This window comes from Melitaea cinxia, chromosome 26, assembly GCF_905220565.1.
Source record: "Melitaea cinxia chromosome 26, ilMelCinx1.1, whole genome shotgun sequence".
Classification (NCBI taxonomy): Eukaryota; Metazoa; Arthropoda; class Insecta; order Lepidoptera; family Nymphalidae; genus Melitaea; species Melitaea cinxia.
The window spans coordinates 8,451,391-8,477,946 of NC_059419.1; the positions used below are offsets into that span (position 1 = coordinate 8,451,391).

The following is a 26,556-nucleotide window of genomic DNA, read 5'->3' on the forward strand; positions in this document are numbered from 1 at the left end:
GGCGGGGGCGGCGCCGCGTCTTGCTAGTTGGAGCGGCGTCTTCGGCTGGCGCGCGCGTCCGCCCCACCCCGCAAGAAAGCGTCGCGGCGCTCAAGTTTTCCACCAAGAAGTTAGTCGTCGCCCGCCCGCGCCTCGAGGAGGTCTCGCTTCCGCTTTCCCTCCGATTCCTCCGCGTAAATAGACCGCTCCTCGTGAAGTTAAAGATAACCGCGCGCGAAGACTAAACGCTACGTTCTTTGCAGATCCGTCGTGTAGCGGCGCGCGACATCGCATGAATTCGTTGTGACCATACGCCCGAAACTGGAATTAATGTTGAAGTACTTCAATGAGAACATATCCCTAGCGCTCCAGGAGAGGTACAGGGACCTCCATGAGTATCGGAAGGCGGAAGTAGAGGACTCACCGAGGGAGGCGAAAGTACCGAAAATAGCGGAGGAAGGCGAGGCGGTCGGCGGCGAGGGCGCGTTCGAGCCGGGCGCCGCGCCGCCGTTTCCCCGGCTCCTGGAGGCGCCCAAGGAGGAGGAGAGCTTTGTGGCCAGCTGGCTGCACAACTCGTTCAAGATGACGGCGGCTGAGGGTAACGAAGCGGCCGCTGGGGGTAGTGCACTAGACCTTCGCGCTGCACCTCTCTCACTGCACATACCAGCATTACAGACCGATGCTCAGCGGTTCAAGATGCAGGACTTCTGGAACAGAAGCCGACCAGGGTCCCCAACTCAGGAGTCCGTGGAGCACACCCAGCCCGGTCCAGCGCCCCCCACACCACAGCCCTCCGCCACACCTGACCACAAGATCATGACGGAGAAACTCGTTAGTGAAATTCAGGTGAGTGGAGAAAATTTTGTCTACGTTAGGTTAAGTTGATGAATGAAGTTAAGTTGAAGTTAGTTGAAAATTTAGGTAAGATGCTTTTGATTATGATTTGGAGAAGACATGCATTGTAAGCCAAAAATATATTAATGATAACAAAGTCCAGTTAAAAATTATTTTTAAAAATAAAATAATTCGTAGCAAGTTCTAACCATAAAAGTTGTGGCGGATGTTTGCTAAGTTACTGACGCATGCCGCCGGCAACCTTACAACTGATAGTATAAATAAACAAAATGATTAGTTTTCTAAAAATAAAAAAAAAAATATTGAAAAATAAATTAAATAATAATTTTTTAGCGTAAATAATTATCCATTGGTTACTTACTATTGTAGTTGATGTCCATTTTTCTCACATAGCTTTTGAATCTTAGCAAACAATCACTTCCATTTAAAAAAATTATTAGTATTTTAAAAATTCTTGAGAATTTTTATCTTTAAAGACTTAAAGTGAACGTCTATCTTCTCCAAAACATATCGATAGACTGACCTCAGAGATCACACGAAACTCGTTCCAAATTTGAATGATCCCTACTTCCTCAAAAAAAGATACAAGACGCAAGGCAACATATTGTAAAGCTTTTGTTAAGAAAGGGTTAAGGGCCGCGCGTCAAACTTATTATTAAATCGTTTTTGTCCTTATGTCGCATCCGGTCTTACAAAGGATATGTAAATTACGATAATCAGTGATAATTCTATTACTTCGATATTAGCTTCTGATCAACATGTCGACAACGGAATTTCACTTTTTTCTAAAATTTTGCTTTATCCGCCCAAACAAATGTTTGTTTTGAACACATGTCTCATAATTTCATTGGCGTTTAGGCTCCTCATTTCCTTACGTAATATTTGTTTACGGCTCTATAATTTGTGGAAAAAAAGGAATCCAAAAAAATGTCAATTTCGAAGCGTAATGAATGCTAACTGCAGTGCATGTGTTTTTAAATTAAAATTTGAAAATGGAAGACAAAAGAATATTACTTTTTAAATTAGTTTCGGATTCGCTTACCTTGCATTTGTTGGGTTCCCACGGCTCGGATTAGGGGCTCATTGTGATTTTATTTTTTTTAATTTTTTCGCGGTGCTTTGTTTCACGGAAGGGGTGTTGACAGTTATTTGTTACTGCGAATCTGTTCCCGTTTCAATTTTTTTTTGTTTTAAACATTGTTTGGATTTGGAACCGGTTTTCGATATTCATATTTCGTATTCATCGGCTTTTTTTTACGTAAATAGAGATTTAACGGTTCGACGCGGCGGAGTTGCACTTTTGTGGTTAGTTTTTTTTAATCAACGGTTAATTAAAACTTGTTTTATTAATATTTTACGGCCCTTGTTGGCGTTTGAAGTGTTTGTATTAATAAGATCTATACGAATTATTTATGTGTGAATTTAAAATAATTTTAAACAGTACAAGATATTTTTTTACGCAGTCTTAAATGCAAATTTTAGGATGTAAATCAATTACAAATACAATACAATTTTTGAATTGATGACTTTGGTCATTTAGGTCTTTAAAAATTATATTTTTGTCTCTTTCTTGCACGCTATTTTCTACTGGATGGAACAGCAACAACAGCAATCACCATCCGCAGATTCAACGATGAGCGAGCGATCCCTTGTGCCTTTCGCGCTGGTAAATTTACTATCATCACTCAATAATGTCGATGTAAATAATATTTTCTTTATAATAAGTGTGATTTTCGTTTTGAGTTATGTTATCTGTTGCCATTTTGTATTATTCGCTTGTGTCGGTTTATTTTGCATGTATGTGTGTTTGTGTCTCAATTTTGATTTTTTTTATATAGAAATGTTTATATAAAAAAAGTTTGTTTAGAAATAATATTCAATGAAATATTTATTATTTGGCCTCAAAACTTTATTTTTCTGCATATACCTATTTAGCATTTTATTAAGAATTAGGTACTTTCAAACACTATTTCTCGAAGTTTCGTCTGCTTTTTCTACATATTTTATTTCTATACTAAAAAATTAATAATTTTGTTTGTTTGAACGCTAAAAAACCAACGAATTTGTATAACTATTTCATATATGTATATACGTTGAGGCTTCAGTTTGGATTTTAAGTCTATAGTTAATATTATCATAGCGAGATACAGTGCATTTTTTCAAAACAGTATAGAATAGGTTATAATAGAAGAGTTTTATCAAAATCGATATAGTTTTATATACCTACTAGATTATTGGTAGGGTAACTGTTTACATCCGCATTTATGTTAATTATTTTAAATGAACTATCAAAAGTAAACATCAATAAGATAAAACTATAACGTTATATATCTTTATCTACATACCAAATTTCATCATAATAGCTTCAGTAGCTTTTCTTTTATAACAATAACAAGCATCTAACAACCATCATAACATCCATCCATCCATCCATACTTATTAACGCGCTTATAATTAAACAGAGTACGTAGAATAAAAGAATCGTTTTGTCAAACAGTTCTTCTAATATAATGTTTGTTTAAATTGCATCTATATTCCAATGCGTTCAAGCAATCAAACAAAATATCGCTATAAAGAAGTTATATAAATGTACAAGCAAGCTTGGTAAATGGTAACTAAAGTATTTTCCAACATTCTAGCTAAATCAACCCATATCCCTGGGTCAAATGACGTGAAATCAAAATATATACCTACAGTTTTTTCTTTCTGAACTTTTATGATAACTGTGTATCTACCGCGTTCATCTACCCACTGTCATGGTACTTGCAATAGTGCCGAAATGTTAGGAACTCAGTCAGTCAGTCAGTTCAGCCTATTGCAGTCCACTGCTGGACATAGTCCTCCTCAAGTTCATACCAGACAGCCCAGGAAGTTCAGTTCACATCTTGTGAACTCAAAAGTCTCAAAACTACTGAAAACGAAATCTGTAAAATAACGATTTAAAAATATTTTTGAAGCCTACCTGAACCCCTGTACCTTTTATTCAAATATAATACATAAGTATATAGTATGTTTGTTATAAAACCACTGTAATTTTAATTTAGTGACTTAATACCTATTTTATGTTTTAAACTGATGTAAAGCTAAACGCCAAGGTATGCATCTCTCTACTTGAGTTAATAAAAATTATTTGTGACAATTTTCTGTCAGTCTTGGCTAGTTTTGATTTGGCTAGATTTGGACAGTTTGCTGGAATATACATAAATCGAAATTTGAAAAAATTTAATATTGCATGTTAGTATAAGTGTTTTCATCCGTCCGCATGAACAGAATTATTAATTACATTTCTTAAAATAAAATATCAATATACCCTTAAAATATGTAATACATTTGTCACTTGTGTTACATTTTCCACATCCTCATTTTCAATACATGAAAACTAATAAGTAGTATATATTTTTCAAGTACATAAAAACTTCGTGCCTAGGACAAAACTGACGTATGTTTGTTTGTTGATTCTTATTACACATTTCAGGTTGATTAGAATAAATATTATTTCTCATATGCCCTTAACACTACCCAATGTATAACATATTGAATAAACGATCTTATTGACCTTTTAACATCACGCTATGACACACTATATGACTTCAAAAATTCTATTCGGCTATATTTTATTCAAGCGTTAATAATTAGCGTGATAAATATTTTTGAGATATTTTTCTTGTATAGTATTTCCTTGCCCAATTAACGTAATAAGTGATAACAAAAACTACTATATTTAATTCTAATTATCATGACATACTAAGTGATTATAATAGTTATTCTATTATATTTTTGTTAATAAGCGTGCTATAATGTAACCTCCTTGCTTCAGCCGCATCAGTCTCCGTCCGGGGACGCCCCGCTGGGCGACCGCAACGTGCTTCCCTTCGCTTTGGTAAATTTCCTGAATAGCCTGAATATCGATGTAATTATTTATATTTCTTTCTTCCTTCTCAGTGTCTGCTTAACGGAAGTTCATTCGATTTCTTTAATTTTTCTGGTATTTTATGAGGGTAGTCTAGCTTTTCAATACGTACTGAGCTCAAAGTCAATTCAATTAAGGGCATGTTTCACCAGTTGCAGATGGCACTATTTGACGGATAACTGTATCAAACAGATAAATATTTATGATATGTCATTTATAATATATTTATCACCACCGAATTCCATTACATTTATTAGACTTTTCTATTCCCAATTGTAAATATAAAATTTGTAGTTTATTAATTGAGGAGAAGGTCCCAATGATCTATTCAACCTCCTGCTGTTAAATTCTATCCGTAACTTATATGCAGGATAAGCTTCATCCACAACTGGTGGAACCGGCTCTTAAACTATTAACTAGTTTATACCGAAACAACTACTTAGAATCACCAATTAAAGAACGTCTGCATTTTTATTCATAGCAAAAAAAAATATTTTGCGGAATTTAATTTTACATTTATACGTTATAAACGTTGATGTTTTCAGATAAAAAAGATTTTGAAATTGATATCACATGAAGCCTTATAACAAAACATTATGTCTAACTTGCTTCATCTTGTGGTTGTAACTCCCGTAACTTTGGGATGCAATTTAGTGCTGTCAACATACCACATTCAGATCCATTTTAATGTACCTACTGTGATTAAGTAACTAACATCCAACGAAACATTAGCGCTTATATTAATTTTTTTTTTTCATAAAATAAACAAACAATGACAACAAGGCAAACGATAAAAAAAAATTATTAGAATTTTTGTCATATGTCAGTCTTATTATTATTACTAGCCCATTACCGCAGTTTGTAGTCACTCTGCGTTCTGTTACGCGGGTTACGGGTTCGATTCCCGCTGAGTCTGGGTGTAATATTTGTATTTATATATGTATTATTTCTGTATACTACAGTCAGCTGTTATCTATAAAACAAACGTTAAGTTACTTACCTCAGGAACAGACGACCGTGTGTGTATGTTAAAGATATTTATTATACCTACCTATATATTACATACTCGCTTATTATTAAATAATATTACATTTACTGCAATGTAACTTTAATTTTACGTTTAAAAAACAATTCATCAAGATTATTGTAATGATAGCTTTGTCCTAGAATGACACATCACGAAGTATGTATTATTATTTATATATTATAGTCACATACTTTGTTACATCTCTATTAATAATATAAAGCTGAGGTGTGTCTGTTTGTTTGGTTTGAATTAAAAAAAAAATTGTGTTGGATAGTCCGTTTACCGAGGAAATTTATAGGCTATGTAACATTTTTATGTACGCATTTTCGCATTTTCTTCAAATTAAAGCCGGTGAAATCGCGGGCACTGGGCACAGCTAGTACTGTCATATATGTTTTTTACATAGTAGGTACACTTAGGATACTAATAAATAATAATAATTCTGAAATTTTTTTTTATTACGACGATAAAATTCGGCCTATGACATGATGTAGCTTTCTACTGTTGATGTTGGTAGAATTTTCAAAATCGGTTCTGTAGTTCCGTAAATTAGTAATAAGCCTCAAATTTTTCCTTTTTCTTACATTCGTATTTTATTTACTTTTTAGTTTCAAATAGAAACAAAGGCATTTATTCAATCCCCTACTTATTTAAGTACCAAATTAGTAATCATTGTAATCACTAATTAAAACTAAAACAATTAATCGTTAAATTAGATAACTTTAATGTTAAGGCAATTACACATCGAATGAATTTCCGTTCCTTTCCTTCGCTCTGTAGCGAGCCTTATCCTATAAAGAGATTATTGTTTTCGATACTTTTATAATTTTTAACTTTTTATAAATTGATATAGCTCGCTACTAAAATGGTTTTAACGTTCCTTACGCTTATAGTATTAACTTGGAATTTGTGTTGTATGAAGCGCTTTTATTATTATTTTGTATTAATTGTAAGAGGTTAATCTTATCAAGTATCGAGTTATACGTTTAATAATATTAGCCATACGTAACAGTTGTCACTTTACCGCTATCCCTACTACTGTTTCGAAACTCACTCTTTATTATTGGCTGTTAAATTATGTTAATGTTTGTCGAAGTCAGTGTTGTATACTTTTTAAATGGTTTTTTTTTATAAACAGCAGCAAGCGAGATCCGGCCAGAGTATAAGCGAGAGAACGCTCGAAGAATGCTGGTCGACACTTCAGCGAGTGAGTTGGCACCTGTTTCAATGCGTATTGTTATCTTCCAAGAGTAGGGGACTTGCGGCGGCGGCTCTGCGCCTGACGTGTTCGATATTTCAATTAATTTAGAATTCGAATTATAAATAAACGTGTTATTTTTTCAATTCCACCATCACTGTTTATATATTGTCACGTCGACAAATAGTCGCCAAAACACAGCTCCCTCTAACATGGGGTATTGGTTTTTTAAACCAATTACTCGTATTAATTAGTTTTAAGTAATAATATTATTAGAATTATCGATCCCTGCACACATTGATAGGAAGCATAACTGCACTTTCGAATAATACAAGCCTTGAAAAGATTTATCGTTAAGATTTTATCCTTGCTAGCAGTGGGTGGCAGGGGAAGGATTTTTTCACAGGAACTATAAAATATCTAGAGCTATTTATCTTGAATATTCATTAGCAACATATTCGCATAGAATCGATCAAGATAAAAAATACTGGCCGCGATAAAACACCCCGGGCGTGTTTACAATTTATTTAAATCGAGATTCGCGCGCGATTTATTTTTTTTCTTTTTCTTACGTCGGAGGCAGCGCCATCTGCGTAAAAGGTGGTTTGTATCCCAGGAAGTACTTGAACTTACGCAACATCTGTATTATACTGAGTTATTGCGATAAAAAATAAAATTGAACGTTCGCTTCGAAACGGTGTAATAAAACTTGAAATATATCCGCTGTTTCTTACATTATACTTGTCTTGTTACGTATATAGGTCGGTCATTCTCCAATTCGGCGTTCTTTGCCTAATTACCGTGACGTTTTTTATTTTTCACTGATTTGACTTAAACACATTAAAATATGAAACAAATCAAAAATACGAATTCAATAATTAATTTGGCATGTAACAGTTAATTGTGGTTTTCTAGATAATGAGACTTAAAAAATTTATGAATACGGTAATTAGAAAATTTTTATATTTAATGTAACGGTAATTAGAAAATATGCTGTGTGGTTACGGCAATAAGAATATAGCAACTCCCTCTCTTCCCGTGAGTGTCGTAAGAGGCGACTAAGGGATTACACAGTTCCACTACCACCCTGGAACTTGAAAGTGCCGACCGATGGTGGGATAATCATCCAACTACTGCTTTTGAAATACACAGGCCGAAGACGGGCAGCAGCGTCTTAGGTGCAACAAAGCCAGCCCTGCGGTCTCCAACCCGCCTGCCCAGCGTGGTGACTATGGGCAAGACAATACAAGACACATGAGTTCACGCCACGTTTTTCTTGAAATATATTCTCTCTTGCCAGGACAAATGCGACTGATCTCATCTTGCTCTACAAAAATTTGGGCGTCTTGTTTGGTTATCTCTACAGTAGTCCCTATATTATTATTATGTAAATACTTTGGTTCTATTTCTTTATCATGACTTTGTTTTGGTTTTGGATGTAGCGTGTTTTATATTTCAGTCTTAATGCTTGCTTCCTGTACTTTTCTTTTGCTCTTCTTAGCTCTATTGTTTTGTCTCAAATATGACATTTCTTTATTTGTTTTCTATACATGCCTTCTAAATAACAATAAGAGTGAGATTTTTTTACGTATCGGTTTCTCGACAGTTATCTTTGAAGATGGTGAAGTTGGTGTTGAACACAAGGAAGACGCTCGTTCGTTTATTTTCGGTCAAATGCTCATTATTGATTAATAATAAAATAACATACTTTCAGTAGAAGATGATGACAGAGCACTAGATGGACGCGGCGTTGATGTGATTAAAGAAGGTTTAAAATTTGGTGTCTTTTTCAAGGGAACTAATTCTTTTTCAAAAGAACTCGACTGCAGAAAAATTTCGTCTTGCTGATTATCTTATTTTTTTTTGATTTGGGATTTTCGGGACAATTTTGTACTCTTTTAGTGTACTTTTTAGCGCAGCGAATATGATAAATCATTGAGATGTGGTGTGACAGAGTTTCAAGAGGATCTGTTATATTGTTATCAAGCACCTCTATATCTAAGGTCCCTTCTTCCTCGATTGTTTTCAATTTTCCCTTTTCCTTTTGTCTTTCATAGTAAGTTCTGAAATTTTCTCTACTTCTTTTTTGAGTTTTCTTCCGGCTTTTGGTGATATTTCGCAGATAGGCAGTATTTTTTTATTTTTTTATTGTACCCTTCTTTCTCCTTTATTTTTTCTTTGATTGCTAATACAAAAAGGGGCATTTTTAATTCGTTCTCGGCGTTGTCGCGCGGCAAGACTTCTATTTTCTTTAACTTCCTCTTTGGTCTTTTTGGGTTTTCCTATCCTATAAATTAAATAATTTGATGAATGGTCAGCATATAATATAGACATATTTACGGACCGCGGTAAACAAGTATTACTTTTACATACAACGGTAATTATAAACATATGGTAATTGGTATACGGTAATTAGAAAACGATACATTTTCACAAAAATGTTTAAAACCGACGCAGTATACAAATTCTAGCTTATTACAACGTACGGAGGCCAAAGTACTGTCTCCATTTACATGATCAACTTGGGTCTATCTTAAAAATCTAGTATTAAAATAAGAACAACGGTAATTAGAAAAGTTTTTAACCAAGGCTACGGTAATTATATACTCACGTGCTTCATTGGTGGTACACTAACATGAGAGTCATACAACTGCTGATGGACCTCGGCACACACTGAGGAGACGCGATGCGTACGGTAGTGATGTGCCAAATACTTTTATTTAGGGATGTGCACTCGAGAACAGCAGATGTTACGGTAATTAGAAGTTTCCATTGGACATACGATTACTTCATAATAATTATTAGTAGACTGGTTCTATTGAGTTGATATTTTGTTATGCGATACACGCTGCTTAATATCGTTTAAAACGTTGAATGGATCAAAGTAAATCTATACGCTATAAAAATTACAAGCAAGTTTTAAGATTAATTTGGTGTGCGGACACGTCACGGTAATTAGAGAACAGAGGTTTTTTGAACATAAGTTAAATTAATTTAGTCTTAATTACTTAAAACAGAAGCCAATATTTTTTTTACAGCTAGGTACGGATGCTATCTAAAATATATAAAAAAGTGCATGATTGAATATGATGATATAACGGTTTAAACAAGCCCGGACACGAAAAATTTGCTAATCGGAGAATGGCCGAGGTACAACACGCGTCCGATTTTAAGCATCATATCAATAGGTCTTTTAAAGTTTTTTTTTTAAATCAATAATGGATAAATATAGGTTATACCTACTTTTTTACTAGTTCATTAATTAGATTCTAGGTTTTCAATTAAGTTGTTAAACCTAAGCCTTTTTTGTAGTCAGATTGAAAAATAACATAAAACCTTATACTAAGTTATCGAAGTAAGCTCGTAATACCTTGTGGGGTATTAAAAAAGAAGGTAGACGTAAGCAAGGTCCCAGTACAGTACTTTACATACCAACTACGTTCCGACTTATCGGCGGAATAGATCTTATAGCGACAAAAACTATTCCGGGCCGAAATCTCCGAAATAAAACACCGAACATACATTTGCATGTTATATGCGAATAGCAGGAAAAAACGTCAAGAAGTATTTCAACTGATTTTTGGTTCCTACGTTTCGAGTCGTAACTATATTTACTTAGATATTCTTTTTTTTTATATTTCACAAGTCACTTGTTATGCAGCCTACTTTATTGCCAGATAGTTTTAATTTATTTCATTATAATAAGCAAAAATTCGTGTTTTGCGTTAAGCTTAATATTACTAGAAAATTATCTTAACACATCAAATATTCATCAAGGCTACAAATTAAATCTTTTTATAGGATACAATTTCTTTTTTTCACTAATCAATACCAAGAGTAATGCAAATAGCGAATAGTGATTGTTTCAAGTAAAAAGTATCGCCAGTAAATTAGCTATCGGCTCGACGTACCAACAAAAAGTACACATGCATTCGCGGAAAAAATCTACATTTGCATGTCGATCAATGAATTTATCGTTATTGCTTCGAGATTTATTACCGCTTAAAAAAAATTCTTAAGAAAATGACCGCGTTCCAAATTTGAAATTCAAATCCGCGATTGTTTTTCGTTCGAAATTGAGACGATTTTGACGTCCGTTCAGTCGACGAGTCGACATGTGTTTGTTACTTTTTATATCTTTTAAACACACGGATAGTTCTTTTTTATTTTATTTTTTTAAATACGTTTTTTCGAAACACCATAGTAAATCAATTTGGTTTTAGTTTTTTACTGTCGGCCAGTCTTGTGAATATTGGTTTTAAAAGTTCTTTATTGATTTGTATCGAAAGCGTAGGCTCTTTGATGGTCTGTTCTTAATGTTGCTACAATGTATCTGGTTGTTATGTATGACTTTTTTATATGAGTATACATTCTTTTTATACCCATTTCTACTTCAAAAAGTTGTCTATATTTTCTATAATGAAAACTAAAATAATATTTATACGTTGTCAAATTTTAAATTTCATAAATCTTTTTAAACAACAAAATTGTCTAATAATTATCATCAAAAATGATGAAACAAAGTCACCACAAACAAACATCTATTTTTAATATTTTTTTTTAAATTACCTTTTTAAACGTCAACGATCGTAATTTATAAAAAAGAAGCGAAATTGTATTCTCAAACGGGTTGAGTGTAACATCTTGTAACAAGAAGCGAACCGGGGTGGGTTGGTAATTATGAAAAGTGTCTGAGGGAGGAAAAATTGTCTCCGCGAACGTTTAAAAAAACCAGCTCTAATGACCGAACGGCTTTTAAACTTAATAGGGTTTGAAAGATTCTCCATGACCACTTTTTATAACTCGTCGTGTATAATGGCAGTAAGTTTTTTATTTTTATTTCACACAGATTCAACACGTGAAAGATAAAAACAAATCTATCACGAATAGAATCTTTATGTGAGTTTTATTTTTAATAATAGATTAACATTTTTGATGATAATCAGTATTAAAATTATGATAATTTGTGCGTAATTGATTAAAAAAAATTATGTTCACAAAAAAGCCTAAGTCAAAAAGATTTGAAAGCTATTGCAAATTAAAATATAGGTATAAGTAATACAATATACAGACGAAAATTTTATATTTTTAAAAGAGAAATATCTGTATATCAATCTCTATAATTAAAATAATTTTTAGTCCCGTGAAAACCGGGCAACTCATTTTCATAGAGTTTATCTTTTTTTTACGGTGTCATAACTCACGCCAAGGAAAACCGTTTTTTGACCAAACTTGAAAATTTATTTCGCAATTAGCGGTGAGACACTCTTAACTTGTCGAGACATTATTAGAAAACTTTCTTATTGCTCGTAAAAATACGTTTTTTCGGACACCTGCTTAGTAGCCATGAATTTTTAATATGTATTAATGACTGTAATTACTCAACAGAACACGCCGATGTAAATTAAAATATCTATAAAAAATAGTGTATTAAAACATATTTTTTTAATAATAGATAACGAATTGTTCTTTTTTTTTAATTCTAGTTACATTTCTGGCTGAATATAATGAAAATAAAAATAAAAATAAATACTATTCAAGTCGGCTTCAAAAACACTATTGAACCATCATAAATATAACAAAACAAAACAATAAAACAAACTACATATTAAAAAAAAAAAACAGCGGAAAAATAAAAAGTGATTTGCACTTACAAAACGTTTGACTTGTAAAAATGGCGTCGACATGACCGTTTAACGTGAAAATTTTCACAAACACTACAAATTGGCGGGAAACGTCGCCCCGGGAGCGACGAAGTAAGAGAAAAACTGAACAAAAATTAGATTTATACCTTGTATGCAACTGCGATCTTGATACTTGATCTTATTTTTTATAATGTTTTGGGAATCGCAGTAATCTTAATATTTCTCAAATATTATGTTTTAATCTATTTGTTTTATCGCTGAATAGATTTTATCAATCATATCGGCTTTAGATAAATAGACAAAAATAAACAGACATAGTTACAATAATCAACCAATTCGCGTCAATAAACATCAAAATTATTTATTTAACCAAAAACAAATACAATTCACGAAATAAAAATATATAAAAATATATATATTTAGAAATTTAAATATTTTAAAATATAAAATCAAATATCAAAACGAACTGCAGCGAAGTAGTCCGCTGCTAATGGCGCGTACTCAAGAAAAAAGACTGCGAAAGATAAAAATTAGCTGAAATTAAAAGAGGCTAACGAAGGCTATTCTGTTCCTTGCCTCTCCACCTAATTCCTGCCTCGTTTCCACCAAGTACGATGTTTTCTTAGTAAATATTTATGTAATTGGGTTAGTCTTGTTTAACTTCAATATGATTTTCTTTTATATCGAAAGTTTTACGGTAATTACGAAGAATTACAATCAGAATATACTTATGTATATACTCTTATTATAATAACAGATTTCTTTGTTATTTGTAATGGATAAACTACAAAAATATTGGACCGATTTTGAAAATTCCTTTACTTAAATACGTAATGCTACGTTATCACTGCGATATAGGCTATATTTTAATGGGAGGAAATGGGACAGTCAAAAAGTATATTATACATAAACGAAACTGCGAAAGCTAAGTTAAGCTTATCTTTTGCCAGTACTTTGGCATAATAACGTAGATATAAATCCTTTTTAAGTTATTTTCATAAATATGTCATGTCCACGACGTCGTTACGTGATATTATTTTGTATAAAAATTAGTTATTTTAAACTTGAAAGCTTATAAAAGTAAAGCGTTGAAATTTCAGCGACACGATCCTTTTGTGGCTAATATTTCTGACACAGATCTTTAAAGGTTGAGGTTAAGATAAAAATAATATGCTGGTGAGTCTAAAGTATATGTATATTATGTTTATATCATTTTTAAATAACACACAAAGTATCATTAGAATCAAACTACATACGTATTTAAATCGAAACTAGCTTTAAGGATTTTGAAGAGAAACGGGCCCAAAAATTTATCTAATTCATTTTCTTCTTCTTCTTACTCTAGCTGAACTAGGTCTTCCAATTAGTATATTTAACAGGTAAAAAAGCTTTATGTAAAGACTAAGTTGCATCAATTGTATATAAATGAACTCTGATATTAGTATTACATCGCAATATAAATATTACGCAATACGCTTCCCCAAATTTATTGTCTGTACATTCATTCAAGAGATTTATAAATTTTAAACTTTCACAATAATATGGATACTGTTAACTAAACTTATTTTGAGATTTATAAATACTACCGCACACCTCGAACCTTCTCAGTAACTATACCCACTTTAAAATTTAATTCGGAATTACTCAAAAACCTTCAAAGTAATCTCAACAAAAATCTATCCCACAACAAAGTTTGAAAGGATAACATAAATATTGACAAATCTGCTAAAGTTAAATATATAACAAATAGGTCAATTTTCGTAAATTACAACAATCCATACATCGAAGCACATATCGACAACAAAGTTTAGATTCATCGTATAATCTCGTAAGTTGTCATTACACCTAATTTCAGGTATTTACCGGTCGGTTGAGTCCTAAGTACTAAGAGTTGTGTACTAAGAACTAGGTATGGGGCTATTTTTATGGCGATACATCGACGACATCGTTAACTTTTACGGTGTTATTAAATCATTTCATGGTGTATTGTTACTAATTATATGTTGAAAATGTGCTTTATAGAAATATGGTAAAAAAGTAAAATAAATAAAAAAAATTGGCTCTCAAAAGAAAACTTTGATTTATTTATATATTATATAAGAAGTGATGCATGAAATTACGTTTTTACGCTTCAGCCTATAATATTTCACAGATGGGCATATGCCTCCTTCCCCATGTAGGAGAAGGATCAGAGCTTAATCCAATCAAGTAATATTTAATTATTATAGATTTATTGTTGACATAGTCACAGGTCGGAGGTTTTAGGGTACTGAATTTATTATTTATAATTTATCGTTTGCTAATTTTGCCAAATATTTAAGTATAAAAGTAACTATTCTTCGGCCTAGTTATTATTATTATTAATTTCTGGAACATCTGGACTGAATTGATTGATACGATAAATAACCTTCAAAATGAATCAAAACGGTATCTTTTTTATATTAAACAATTCATATTTTGATCATATTCCTTATCAACTATATAACAGTAAATAAAAATGGACCAGTGTATTTTTTCATACTTTTTTATGTATTTTATGTCATTGTCACGTCGGTTAGATCAATTTACCGTTAATTCGATTATTATTATCTAATAAAGAAAACAACTTAACGTTAAATATATATGAAAGAAGAGGATTTATATTATTTCGATCAGACCACCTAGAAGTACCATAAAAAATGTCAAAGAGTTCGAATAAGAAGTTATAAAAACGAAACGCGGGAAAAAACAAGAAGACTGAGAGAGAGCTATGAAAAACTGCACTATCGCTGTTTCGCTCTCGCGCCCCGTCGTGATGGAGTCATCTTGATACATTCGTTTTAGTTTTTGTTGCTCATTATTATCTATTTTCATTGCACAATAAGAAATTCTTTTTCGTAATTAGAGCAATTGTTGCTTACGTTCTTTTTAAAATATAAGGCTTATAAGATATAATATTAGACACGTTTATGGCTCATTAGTTTTGAATCAGAGATTTTAGGAATATTTTTATCACTAACCCATTCAAAAAAATCTCGATATTGAATACATAGGTCATACGACGTCTGTACCTGTAATTTATAATGCTTATCTATTTTGTTGTTATAGTCTATTACCATGTTATTGTAATACCATACTTATTTTGAATTAAAAAGATGAAAGTTGTACTAAATTTCTTTAAAAGAACATTAATAAACAGCTTTTCAGAGTTACGTAATAAAACGTTCAAGAAGTATCAATCCGGCAACATCGTCCAAGCCTCAAACTAAGGAACCGCGTGGATATAACTGACTATAATAAAAAACTTAGCGAGTACCTACACATAAGTGCATTACGATGCCATACTACAAGTATAGTACTTATAAACACAACGCCTACGGGCCACGAACGGAGCACAGCGATTTTTTGCCGTATACTGACATTTGAAAAATACTATTTGACGATAACAGACATATTACTGGCTGGAACGATTAAAAAAAGTTTTGCTTATAATCTATGATGATACATTCTCGCGTTTCTGAAGTGTCGTAATAGTTGACTGTTTTTTTTTTTCTATGTGCTAGTGTTGTGCTTCGCGGTTTTGTGTGCGATGCGTGACTATTGTCTCGATATATTTGTGACAGATAATCGATGCAGGTAAATTTTTATTATAATCGATGATTATTATATAAAATTATAATTGCAAAGGAAAGCTGGTTAAGTAGGACATGTTTATTTCGATGACATATTTTTCTAAGTTACAAGTTAAATTTAACCCGTCGTGTGCAAGCCGAGCTTGCGGTTAGGGAAAGTAACCTAACTTGGAAAAGTTCAACGCGGTAAATGTCAATCGACGACATTTACATTTTTTATAAAAAAAAAATATTCAAGGCTGGATAAAGATTAGCTTATAGTTAGTACTATATATTAGTTTTTTTTTTTTTAATTTTGCGAAAGCTTTTTATGAGAATAATATTGAATAACTTTTTTTTAAATATTATAATTTATTAATTGATATTTTTTATTTTTATTTTTAAAGTAACAATATGTTAACATACTACACCAGTTATCCTAATAAATGCAGTAACAATAAAATGATATAAGTTTGCTTATTCCTAAAAAAACTGAATAGTATTTGTTTTTTTTTTGTCTTTAAGAGCCAAATATAACTCAAAGAAAGGTCATAAAATTAAAACCTTGACATGCTTGCATTTTTAAAAGATTGCTTTTAAGATAAAAAAAAAATATAAAAAATTATATACTCGTATACGAAAAGTTTAGTGAGTTATTTCTAACACTTAAACTGTCTCTAAAAAGAAGATTTTTTTTTCAATACGCTCACACTCAATTTTTTTTTTATTTTTTTTTATTTATTGTACACCACAATATGAAAATATAAAATAATAATAATACAGACAACTTAAGAATGTGTAGATAGTACAAGTGGCGGTACGTATTTTTAATATACTTCTCAAATGTTACAGATTTTTTAGTGATATGGTTCTGTGTGTTATTAATTAATTTAACTCATTTATTATGATAGTTATATAGTAGCAACATACACACAAACACACACACACGCACGCACACACACACACACACACACACATGGAAATATTAGTAACCAAGGCAATTAAGCTCTTTTACAGTGAAAATAGCTAAAACGAATTTTACATTGCTATTTTTTTTTGCCATCGTAAATCCCTCTATTCTAAAATGATACTAGTAATACTCGTAATTGTTAGAGCCATTTTCATCAACCTAGTTACAATGTATGTAGGTGTACGTATAATTTTTTAATAGTATTTGATGATCTTCTTGGTACAACCATAAAACCCAAGTATTTGCTAACTTAAACTAATTAATAAAAATAGATCAAAATAGTAATTAAAACAAGGATATATGTTATCTTTGCTACGTTTCATAGAAAAATAACGGTTTATTTATCTGTTAGTTCTATTTTTGAATTATCAATTTTATAATTTTTTCGTTAATTAACGGCCTGTGGTCGGGTGCGATGTAATGTAAAATTACGTTTTCCTGTTTTGATGCTAATTGTAAAAATATAATTGATTTTTTTAATAATAATTGTGGCATATGTCCCAACTATTATCAACAGTGTAGAGGAGCTTGTTGTAACAATTTTTGGTATTTTGGCTATGAATACTGGTACATTTATCTTTTGCTACTAAAATACATTTATTAAAGAATGCCAATATCAAAAAAGGTAATGATGCTTCAAATAGAAATAGTTTACAAATGCTTATCTATACTTTAATATTATAAAGAGGAAAGATTTGATTGTTTGTTTGTTTGCATTGAATAGGCTCCGAAACTACTGACCGATTTGAAAGATTCTTTCACGGTTGGTAACCCGCGGGTGACATGGATTATATTATATTTTCATAAAAATTGGGGAAAAAATATTTTGAAATTTTTGTTAAATACCCGTGCGAAGCCGGGGCGAGATCCAAGTCTATTATATTTTAGATTACTTATTTTTGTTAAATAATATTTTGATCTTAAATTATATGCTTTGAATACTAATTTAAATGAAGAACTAAATTAAATAAAGTATTTTGGAACATTATCGATCTCTTCCAAACTAATTATCGGCCTAGTTTTTTTTATAAGTAAATAAATACAAGAGAGTATTAAAACATATTTCGAGATTATTATTTTTGCTTTGAACGTTATATCTGTAAAACAGGTAGATACTATATCTACTTATTTTAACGTTATCTGCTACTTTGATTGTTAATAACGCGTGAAGGATTCTGCCCTATAAATATAAAACATTTAAAACTAAACAAGTAATGTAGTTGTTTATTTTCTATTTTAATATTAAAAACCGAAAAAAATGCAATTTTTGTAATGTTGCAACTAATTTAATTATAACTGTCTCTGTTAGGGACATATTTTGTGGTAATTTCAATTGCACACCCATTGCAACAACCCAGTAGTAAACAGACGTACAGATACAATCCAGAGTTTTTAACATAGCTTAGAAATAAGTTTTCGTCTGTTACACTTTAAATTTGAAATTCTTATATGACAAATCAAACATTAAAGTAAAAAATTTCATTAAGCGGTACTCACTTTGAATGATTTGTTTAAAAAACTACTATTCAAGATTATTTCATCATCATCATTTCAGCCTATTGCAGTCCACTTCTGGACATAGGCTTCGCGCCAAAATGGCGTGAACTCATGTGTTTTGCCCATAGTCATCACGCTGGGCAGGCGGGTTGCTGACCGCGTTTATTTCAAACTAACAATTTTTACATGCACATGCTATATGCAAAAGTAGTTACGTCATAGGGTATAGAGGGTACGTATCTATATCTCCATACAATGTTAGAACTACGCTTGTCAGGAAGGAAAAACTGTGTTTTTTTTTCGAACAGTCATTAAAATAACAATTATTTTAATTATTAAAAAATACAACAAACTAGACACAGCCTCGGGGAAGTCAATGACAAACTAGCGTTGCAGGCAACAGAACTTAGCTGTTGCACTAACGTTCGCGGGTTCGATCCTCGCTCATGACTAGAATTTATAGCCTTACAAACGATTATCGTGTTCTCGATATTTCTGGTTGTAATGTGTATACACTCGACATACATATACACAGCATATAGTATAAAGCATGATTGTTATAATTACGGCCAGTTTCAACGATACATTTTTGACACAACTTGTATGGAACCTACACCAAAGTTCTATCTCTAGTAAGCAAATTCAGATATTGAAACAGACCTTTAGTAACTGAATAACAGCTACTGATTGATCCAGGCTGTAACATACCACTGCTGGGGTAGGCCTCTTTCCCCATTTCGGAGAAGAGTTACACTCCTAAAAGTCTGTTAAATCAAAGCGAGTGAAACCGGTAGAGTAGCTATAAAAAAAAAAACAACCAATTATAAATTTCTAAATAAATTCCCTCGTTATAAGTTCAAGTATTTATATCAAACTAACTGCGCACTTTGCTCTGATAAAAATAAATTTCTTTTGTCTGTCCGTGCGTCAAGGTTCCCTTCGCGATGTTGAGATATTTCCGAGACAGAAATAAAACATAAAACGCATTGATAATATATTTTTGTATACATTTTTTAATTTCCATTTAATAAATAGTTCGATATACATACAGACATCATACGATTACGATCACGATTCAGCCTATAACATCCCACTGCTGGGCAAAAGCCTCTTTCTCCGTGTAGGAAAAAAGGATTTGAGCTTAATCAGACATATTTGAGTTGTAATGACTAATCGTTTCCCGTAGTTTTGTATGTCTTGACAGTTTTGAATTTTAAATAATATAATATAAATAAAACAGTGTTCTGCGTATTACATTGGCTTTCCAATAAAAAAATAGCTATCACTTTAGTTGTATTAACAGTTACGCTTCTACGAGTCATTTTGTGATATTTTATATATTATGTCATTTAGTAAATAGACCTTCGAATAAAAATAAAACTTACAGTTAGATTAGATTAGCACAATATAAGTATATAAATATTTATTTATGGATTTTTTTATAAATTTAAGCATTTGTGAAGCTGTAACAATAACTAAAATGCTAATCAAGGTAATTATACTATATATAATAAATAAATAAAAAACACAAAATTCCCAAACATTTATTTTTTAAAATTTAAATAAAAATTTTCAAACTTATCTAAATTAAAAATCACGTAAGCATTCGTGAACAAAAAAATAAAAAAGTGAAAAAAAGTCTCAAAGCGCAAACGTCAAAGCTTGCAACAACAAAAAAGAAAAAAAAAGAATTACGTAAGCATCACACAGACGTTGTCGTAGGTCAAGACGCACACATACAAAGGCCGGAGCAATGCACGCAAACGGTATCGCATTTTGTAAATATAAAGATTTTTATAACACAACTGGACGCACACTGCTGACTTACTATTAAATATAGTTATCAAAACATATTAGATAAATTAAATTTAGTATTTAATGTGCGCTGTCTGTAATACGAATCTTGATTTCCTTTCTCCCTCTAAATGGATCATCGTACTGCTTAGTTAACTTACTTGGAATGTTTGGTAAAATCGTTGGCTATTTGTTTTAATAACAAATTATTATATGCCTATTTTTAATTGATATTCGACGCTTTACATTCGACTGTAATATAACACGAATCTGTTTACAATTTTATTGTTCATTTTAAAACGTTTATCAACTGTAAAATTTTCTATTGAAATATTTTAATTATTTCTAAGTTAGAAAACTAAGAATAGAGTTCGCGAAAGCCGTGCCTAAAAAGAGAAATAATATTTCTTCCGTTTGTCTAAACTCGTTCGGCGCACGCGCTGCTTTTGTATGTGTATGTGTGTGTGTCTTCCTGAGTGTGTGATACAATGCTGTGTGCGTGTTGCGTAGCTCTTGTCTTAGGTTAGGGAGGTGAGCGACCTCTCTCGTTTCGCAGACTCCCATTTATTTTTATTATGGCAACACGTGGACCACGGTACCGAGCTTTTATTACGTTATCTTCCTCTTCTCAGTGCATTATTTCTTATTTTGCCATTAAAAATTCTTTGTATAAAACCAGTATTTCGATAACAAATATACCTACACTTTATATTACGCTTTCAGTATTTATAGAATCGAAAGTATATTAAAAGGTTATAATTAATATATTAACATACAATAAACTTTACGAATACAATATGGTTTTTGAAGGAAATAAGTTTAAAAACGATCGCGTATCGCATTGTGCGGTAATCGATGTAAAAATGCGAGTCTTTGATCGTGACCTGCGCAAGCGCATGAATACTGTATGAACGTTGCCCGTTTTGAAATTGTAATCGAGTTCGGGTATTTGGTAAAAGGGATAGCCACGCTGGGTGGCAAAAGAGTTATTATATATATTTTTTCATAGTTTTTGTTAATTTAAAATACAAAAAAATTTAAATTAGAATAGCTATTATGTATAATAGGTATAGAAGCTATAGATAAAAAAATAAAACGTTGCAAGAATTATGCGTTAAAGAATACTCTGTCCAGTAACATGTAGCTTCTTAAAACGCAGGGCTAATGCACCTTCAGGGCTATTGATAAGAATAACAAAGATATCACTAGGTACTATACTGAGGTCACTGCACCGGCCATACTTGATTTTTTATGTTTATTTATTCAATATATTTAACTAAAGGGCGTTTTTTTTTAATTATTTGAATGATTTACACATTTATGGAATTGTTATATTTTATTTTTGAAATAATTTTTTTATCAATCTAGTAACTATTTGATGCAAAGTTTTAAACAAAATATTTAATTAGATTGTATAATACTTATTTGTCTAGTACTTCTGAAATTATTTCATCTTTCATTCATCTTTCATATGCTGTAATTTCACAATTAATTTAGAATATGATGGGTAGTTTATTTTCTATAATAAGAAGAATTTCCTCAATAATATTTTAATACTCATACGAATACTGTTCAAATGTTTCATTGTATTACAAGATAAAAATGCTAGACGCATCACATTTCTCCGATAAACACTGTTAGATATTGCATCATCGTTCAATACCCATCGTCGATACCCGTGGGGATAATATCTGCACTCAAATACCACCCTAATCCCATTAAAATAACGATCAAAATCACATGATATAATAAACGCAAAATGTCACATCTCCGTTGCACAACACGTTCGCGGATATTGCCAATTCTTTCGCTATTCATAAATATTTCAAGCAATTATGGCTTCAATACTACTAGGAATAGACAACATTTTGGCGTGAAATGAATTGGCCGGCTAGTTAGTGGACTGCGACGCGGGTACATTTTTATTGTGTTAGGCTTGTTAGATGGTACGGTGGCCATAAAATTTGAAAGCTTTTACTATTTTCGGTTTTAATTTTAGTATCGTTATCAATTTATTACGTTTTAATGGAATGTTTTATGCCGTGGTACAAAGCGCCACAGTATTTTACGAGTAATACTTTTTTGTTTGTATTGAAAAAAATTTAAACTTTATATTTTTCTTAGAATTTGTAATTAAAAAAAATATTTATTTAAAAAAATACTTATCCTAGAAAACATTACTTTTGTGGTGACACGATACTTTCAACAGTGTGTGTAAGTTTTTATACGATCGCGTCCGTGTGAGTGCTATCGCGGAAAGAAATGAGGTTATCTGAATGCGTTGTCATTGTTTGTACAAGTGTGATACGTTGAACACAAACAGACACACAGACGAAACGCAGTCTTAAAAATATCTAGACTACACGCGGATATCTTGGCCTCTATCGCGACAATGATTTTAACTTTCGTTCATGTCTATATATTGCTGTGTCTGCGTTTGTATGATAAATGCAATTTCGCGGCCTAGATTTACGAGAATCTTATTAATGGACCAATCAATATTCCGTCTAGTACTTAATGAACGATTCCGTGAGAACGCGAAACGTTGTAAACTATTTTAAAATCAATTTTACATGCACAAACATTTATTTTTTTATGTTTGTACATAAATAATAACTAATAAGGCTTATTCATACAATATTGAATATTGTAACTTGTAGATAAATGATGTAAAACTGATCGTAAACCGCAAATAAATAAAATAAAAATGGGCAAATCCACGAGAAAAAGTAGTCTTAAAATAAAATTCAATAAAATTCGACCTCGTGCTTACAATGAAAATAGTTTTCCACTTTCGAAAATAATAAATCCTTACATATTAACATTCACGCACACATACACAGTATTGACATAGGTCAGTGTGCAGATATACCTACTTTTACTGCTGTCATGTCACTGACTATCTATATTTAAAAATTGACGTCTGTTTGACTTTCTTTATTAATTTATCTATATGTTAAAAAAGTATGAAAACTATTTTTCCATTGTGCTATGTTTCATGGTAACGTTTCTCAAAGAATCTGATAGGAAATCCAATGATTAATGGTACGTCAAAATCAAGTCACTACGTATTAAATTTAGAACTATGTATGTACAACATTTTTATCATTAATTCATATCATTTAAGTTATGGTTTTATTGATGGAGTTCCTCCCTATTCGACCTCCGTTTTTTTTTAAGACTAGCAATATCTTTTCTCTCCTAAACTCTTCTTCAATTACTTTTTTATTAGTTGCTTGAATCTCATAAAGGGTCTAAATATCTCTCTTTTTTTCATGTTTCTGTTTTTTTTAACTTTTTTTTCCACTTGTTTTAATACTTTACTTTTTGCTCTTATTTCCGTTACTTCTAATCTTTTTTCAACTTACTTTAATATCGTATCTTACATTTCTTAAGACTTTGTTCATCTATTTGTGTTGTAGTCTATTTTCCACCTACATAATCGTATAAGGCAGTACACTAGATATTATTGGTATTTTAATTGGTTACTTTTTACCGAAGGAATTATCTTTTAAGGAATTTCAGGGGTCGGTTTTATATTCAAGATTACGCCTTAAATATTTAAGATTTTATATATATTGTGAAGATATGTCTGTAAAAATAAAAAAATTTAAAGGTTTGTCTGAATTTGATCTAAAACAAGATGACGAAGAATAGAAACACAAGTTTGTTTGAATTTACGGTTTCTGATTTAAAAATGTGATAAAACTCTATTTCATGTTTACTCTTGCTTTATACAGATTACCACCGCGAGGTTTCTCTGTATTTTTTTCAATATTTTGCATATTATAGGTACATACATCAGTTCCATTCTATTTCCATGATTCATGTAGCGAAGGATTACTGCCATAACCTTACTAATGTTATTGGAAATTTTGTAATCAAAAGTTGCGTTAGAGAGATGACTTAACATAAAATTGTACTATTTAGATTTTCCATAAAAATAACAAAAACGATAATTTAAGAATGCGACCTAGCGGTAATGCGAGAGTGCTAGAAACACACTTACGGACATGTTTAATAATACATTAAATAAAAAATATAATCAACAAAGATAGCACCTATACACACATATAATCCTGTCGGCACGCACACGATTACACTCCATCTGTTGACATAGGTCGGATGTTTTTTTTTCTTGATGTATCGTCATATTACGTTTGTAATTATTTTATAATGCACTTGAGGTGTAATTCGATCGATTTTCAAGTAATTGTCGGAAAGGATTTATATTGACGTCTTGTTGTCGCCTTTTTTGGGTCACTTCTTGGGTTCGCTTACAATTTTTTCAAATATTATTAATTAGAGTATGTAAGTACGTAATGAATTTTACAATATTTTGTATGTGGGTGACAAATCCAAACTTGAATTATGATTGTTAAGATAGTAACGTTACAATTTCAAAATGTATCTATTTTCTCAAAACAAGAAAAATTAAAAAAAAATGAAACAGAGTAACTTTACAAAATATGAATGATTTTTGGATATTTCTTGTACCTATTAAACCTATTAAATAATTTTTATTCGTATGTAATTTTGTAGATACGCATGAACTAAATATAAAAATACATCGCAATAATTAAAAATATGATTTTTACAAGACATATACAAGACATATCAAATTATGTTTACTATCGTAAAATATTTAGCTGATGATAGAATTTACTCTGTAGTATTTATATAGTAAAGTTCTATGACTAACTCATCCTCGCCGTGCAAGCTAGACACGTGAAATACACAGGAATTTGTAAAAATGTGTGTATGTAAAACTCATTAAGAACTAAATTTCGCAAAATTGAAGGTAAAAAATGACGATATAAGATTAATTGAGTTATATAATTAATAAAATTATGTTGAATGAAACACCTGAATCCTGTTGAAACTTATCTGTTCTCTTGTTTTCTTAAAATTTGAATTTTATACTATGTTTACATTATTCAACGTCATCGCAATTAAATACATAAAAAATAACTAATTGATTTTAATGCAGTACACAAATCACTTATTTCAATATAAAAATTTGGTACTAATTGTCCAAAACGACAGATCGATTGAACAGAATTGAACGGAAGGTTAAAGAAAGAATCCTAACTTTGTAAACAATATTCATTCATTCAATTCGATGATACAAAACAGCCGTATGTTTCGTAATAATCACAACCGTTTAAGACCAATGAACAAAAGCCATAACCATTCAATACTATCGACCAATTAAAAAAGATAATGCGCTCTACAACTAGCGTTATTCTTTTAACCACAAACTTTCTATGCTAAAAGGGCGTAACTCAAAAATCATTGCAAGTTAATTTCAAGTCTGTATTATTAAATGTAAGGCTTAAATTAGATTGTATAGCGTCGTTTAAGTGTGTACAACATGTGCTTGTACCACAGTAGGAAGTACGAAATATCGTGGGCGTTGAATCGAGATTGCGCTATCTTAACAGTCATCTGACCAGACTATGAGTGTCTCTCTCTAACATAGCATAGCCTACATACCAGGAATCGGGACGAATCATTTAGTAATCCTATGTCCATTCACTTGTAACTTTTCTACGTCTTAAATCAAATATAGTACACAATTATACAAATGTATATGTGACGTTATTATATGTGCAGTATCATTGACTTTTTTGTTATGACTTTTTTTTTAATTTTGTGTTACAAAAGCAAGGATATCAATTGAAGTATTTTCATTCATTTTTTTATTAAATAGTTTTAAGTTTAAGTTCTAGAAACAATAAAATCTGATAGTCTAATATAGAATAAAATATATAAAGCAGGCTGTTATTATAAAATATTCAAAGTAATCAATATTCAATGTCTCACTAATAATATTTTTATTGCTCTGTTGTTCCTTTTCATTTAATATTCGTTGTTTACACTTTCTTAAGTCAAGGCCGTGTTTTATATAAAGAGTGATACGAATGAGTAACGTCGGCGTCGCCTTGAACCGATAAGTGCTTTGTTTAAAAATGATTTCTTTTTCTCGATACGTCGTATGTCATCGCGTGACATCATAAACATATTTTTATTATCTGCAATATTTTATATGTAAGTAACAAATATTTTATCGATGTATATATAGTTCAGT

At 31.3% G+C, this 26,556-nt stretch overlaps 1 protein-coding gene across 1 annotated transcript in view; it reads left to right on the forward strand.

The window, feature by feature from the left end:
* Positions 1 to 309: 309 nt before the first annotated feature.
* The window catches only part of LOC123666542 (zinc finger protein 408-like), a 69,837-nt gene continuing 43,590 nt past the window's right edge, over positions 310 to 26,556 (forward strand). The window contains exons 1-4 of the mRNA XM_045600652.1: positions 310 to 825; positions 2,435 to 2,500; positions 4,652 to 4,744; positions 6,910 to 6,978. Of these exons, the coding sequence (XP_045456608.1) occupies positions 310 to 825; positions 2,435 to 2,500; positions 4,652 to 4,744; positions 6,910 to 6,978 (744 nt within the window). The remainder of the gene's footprint in view (positions 826 to 2,434; positions 2,501 to 4,651; positions 4,745 to 6,909; positions 6,979 to 26,556) is intronic.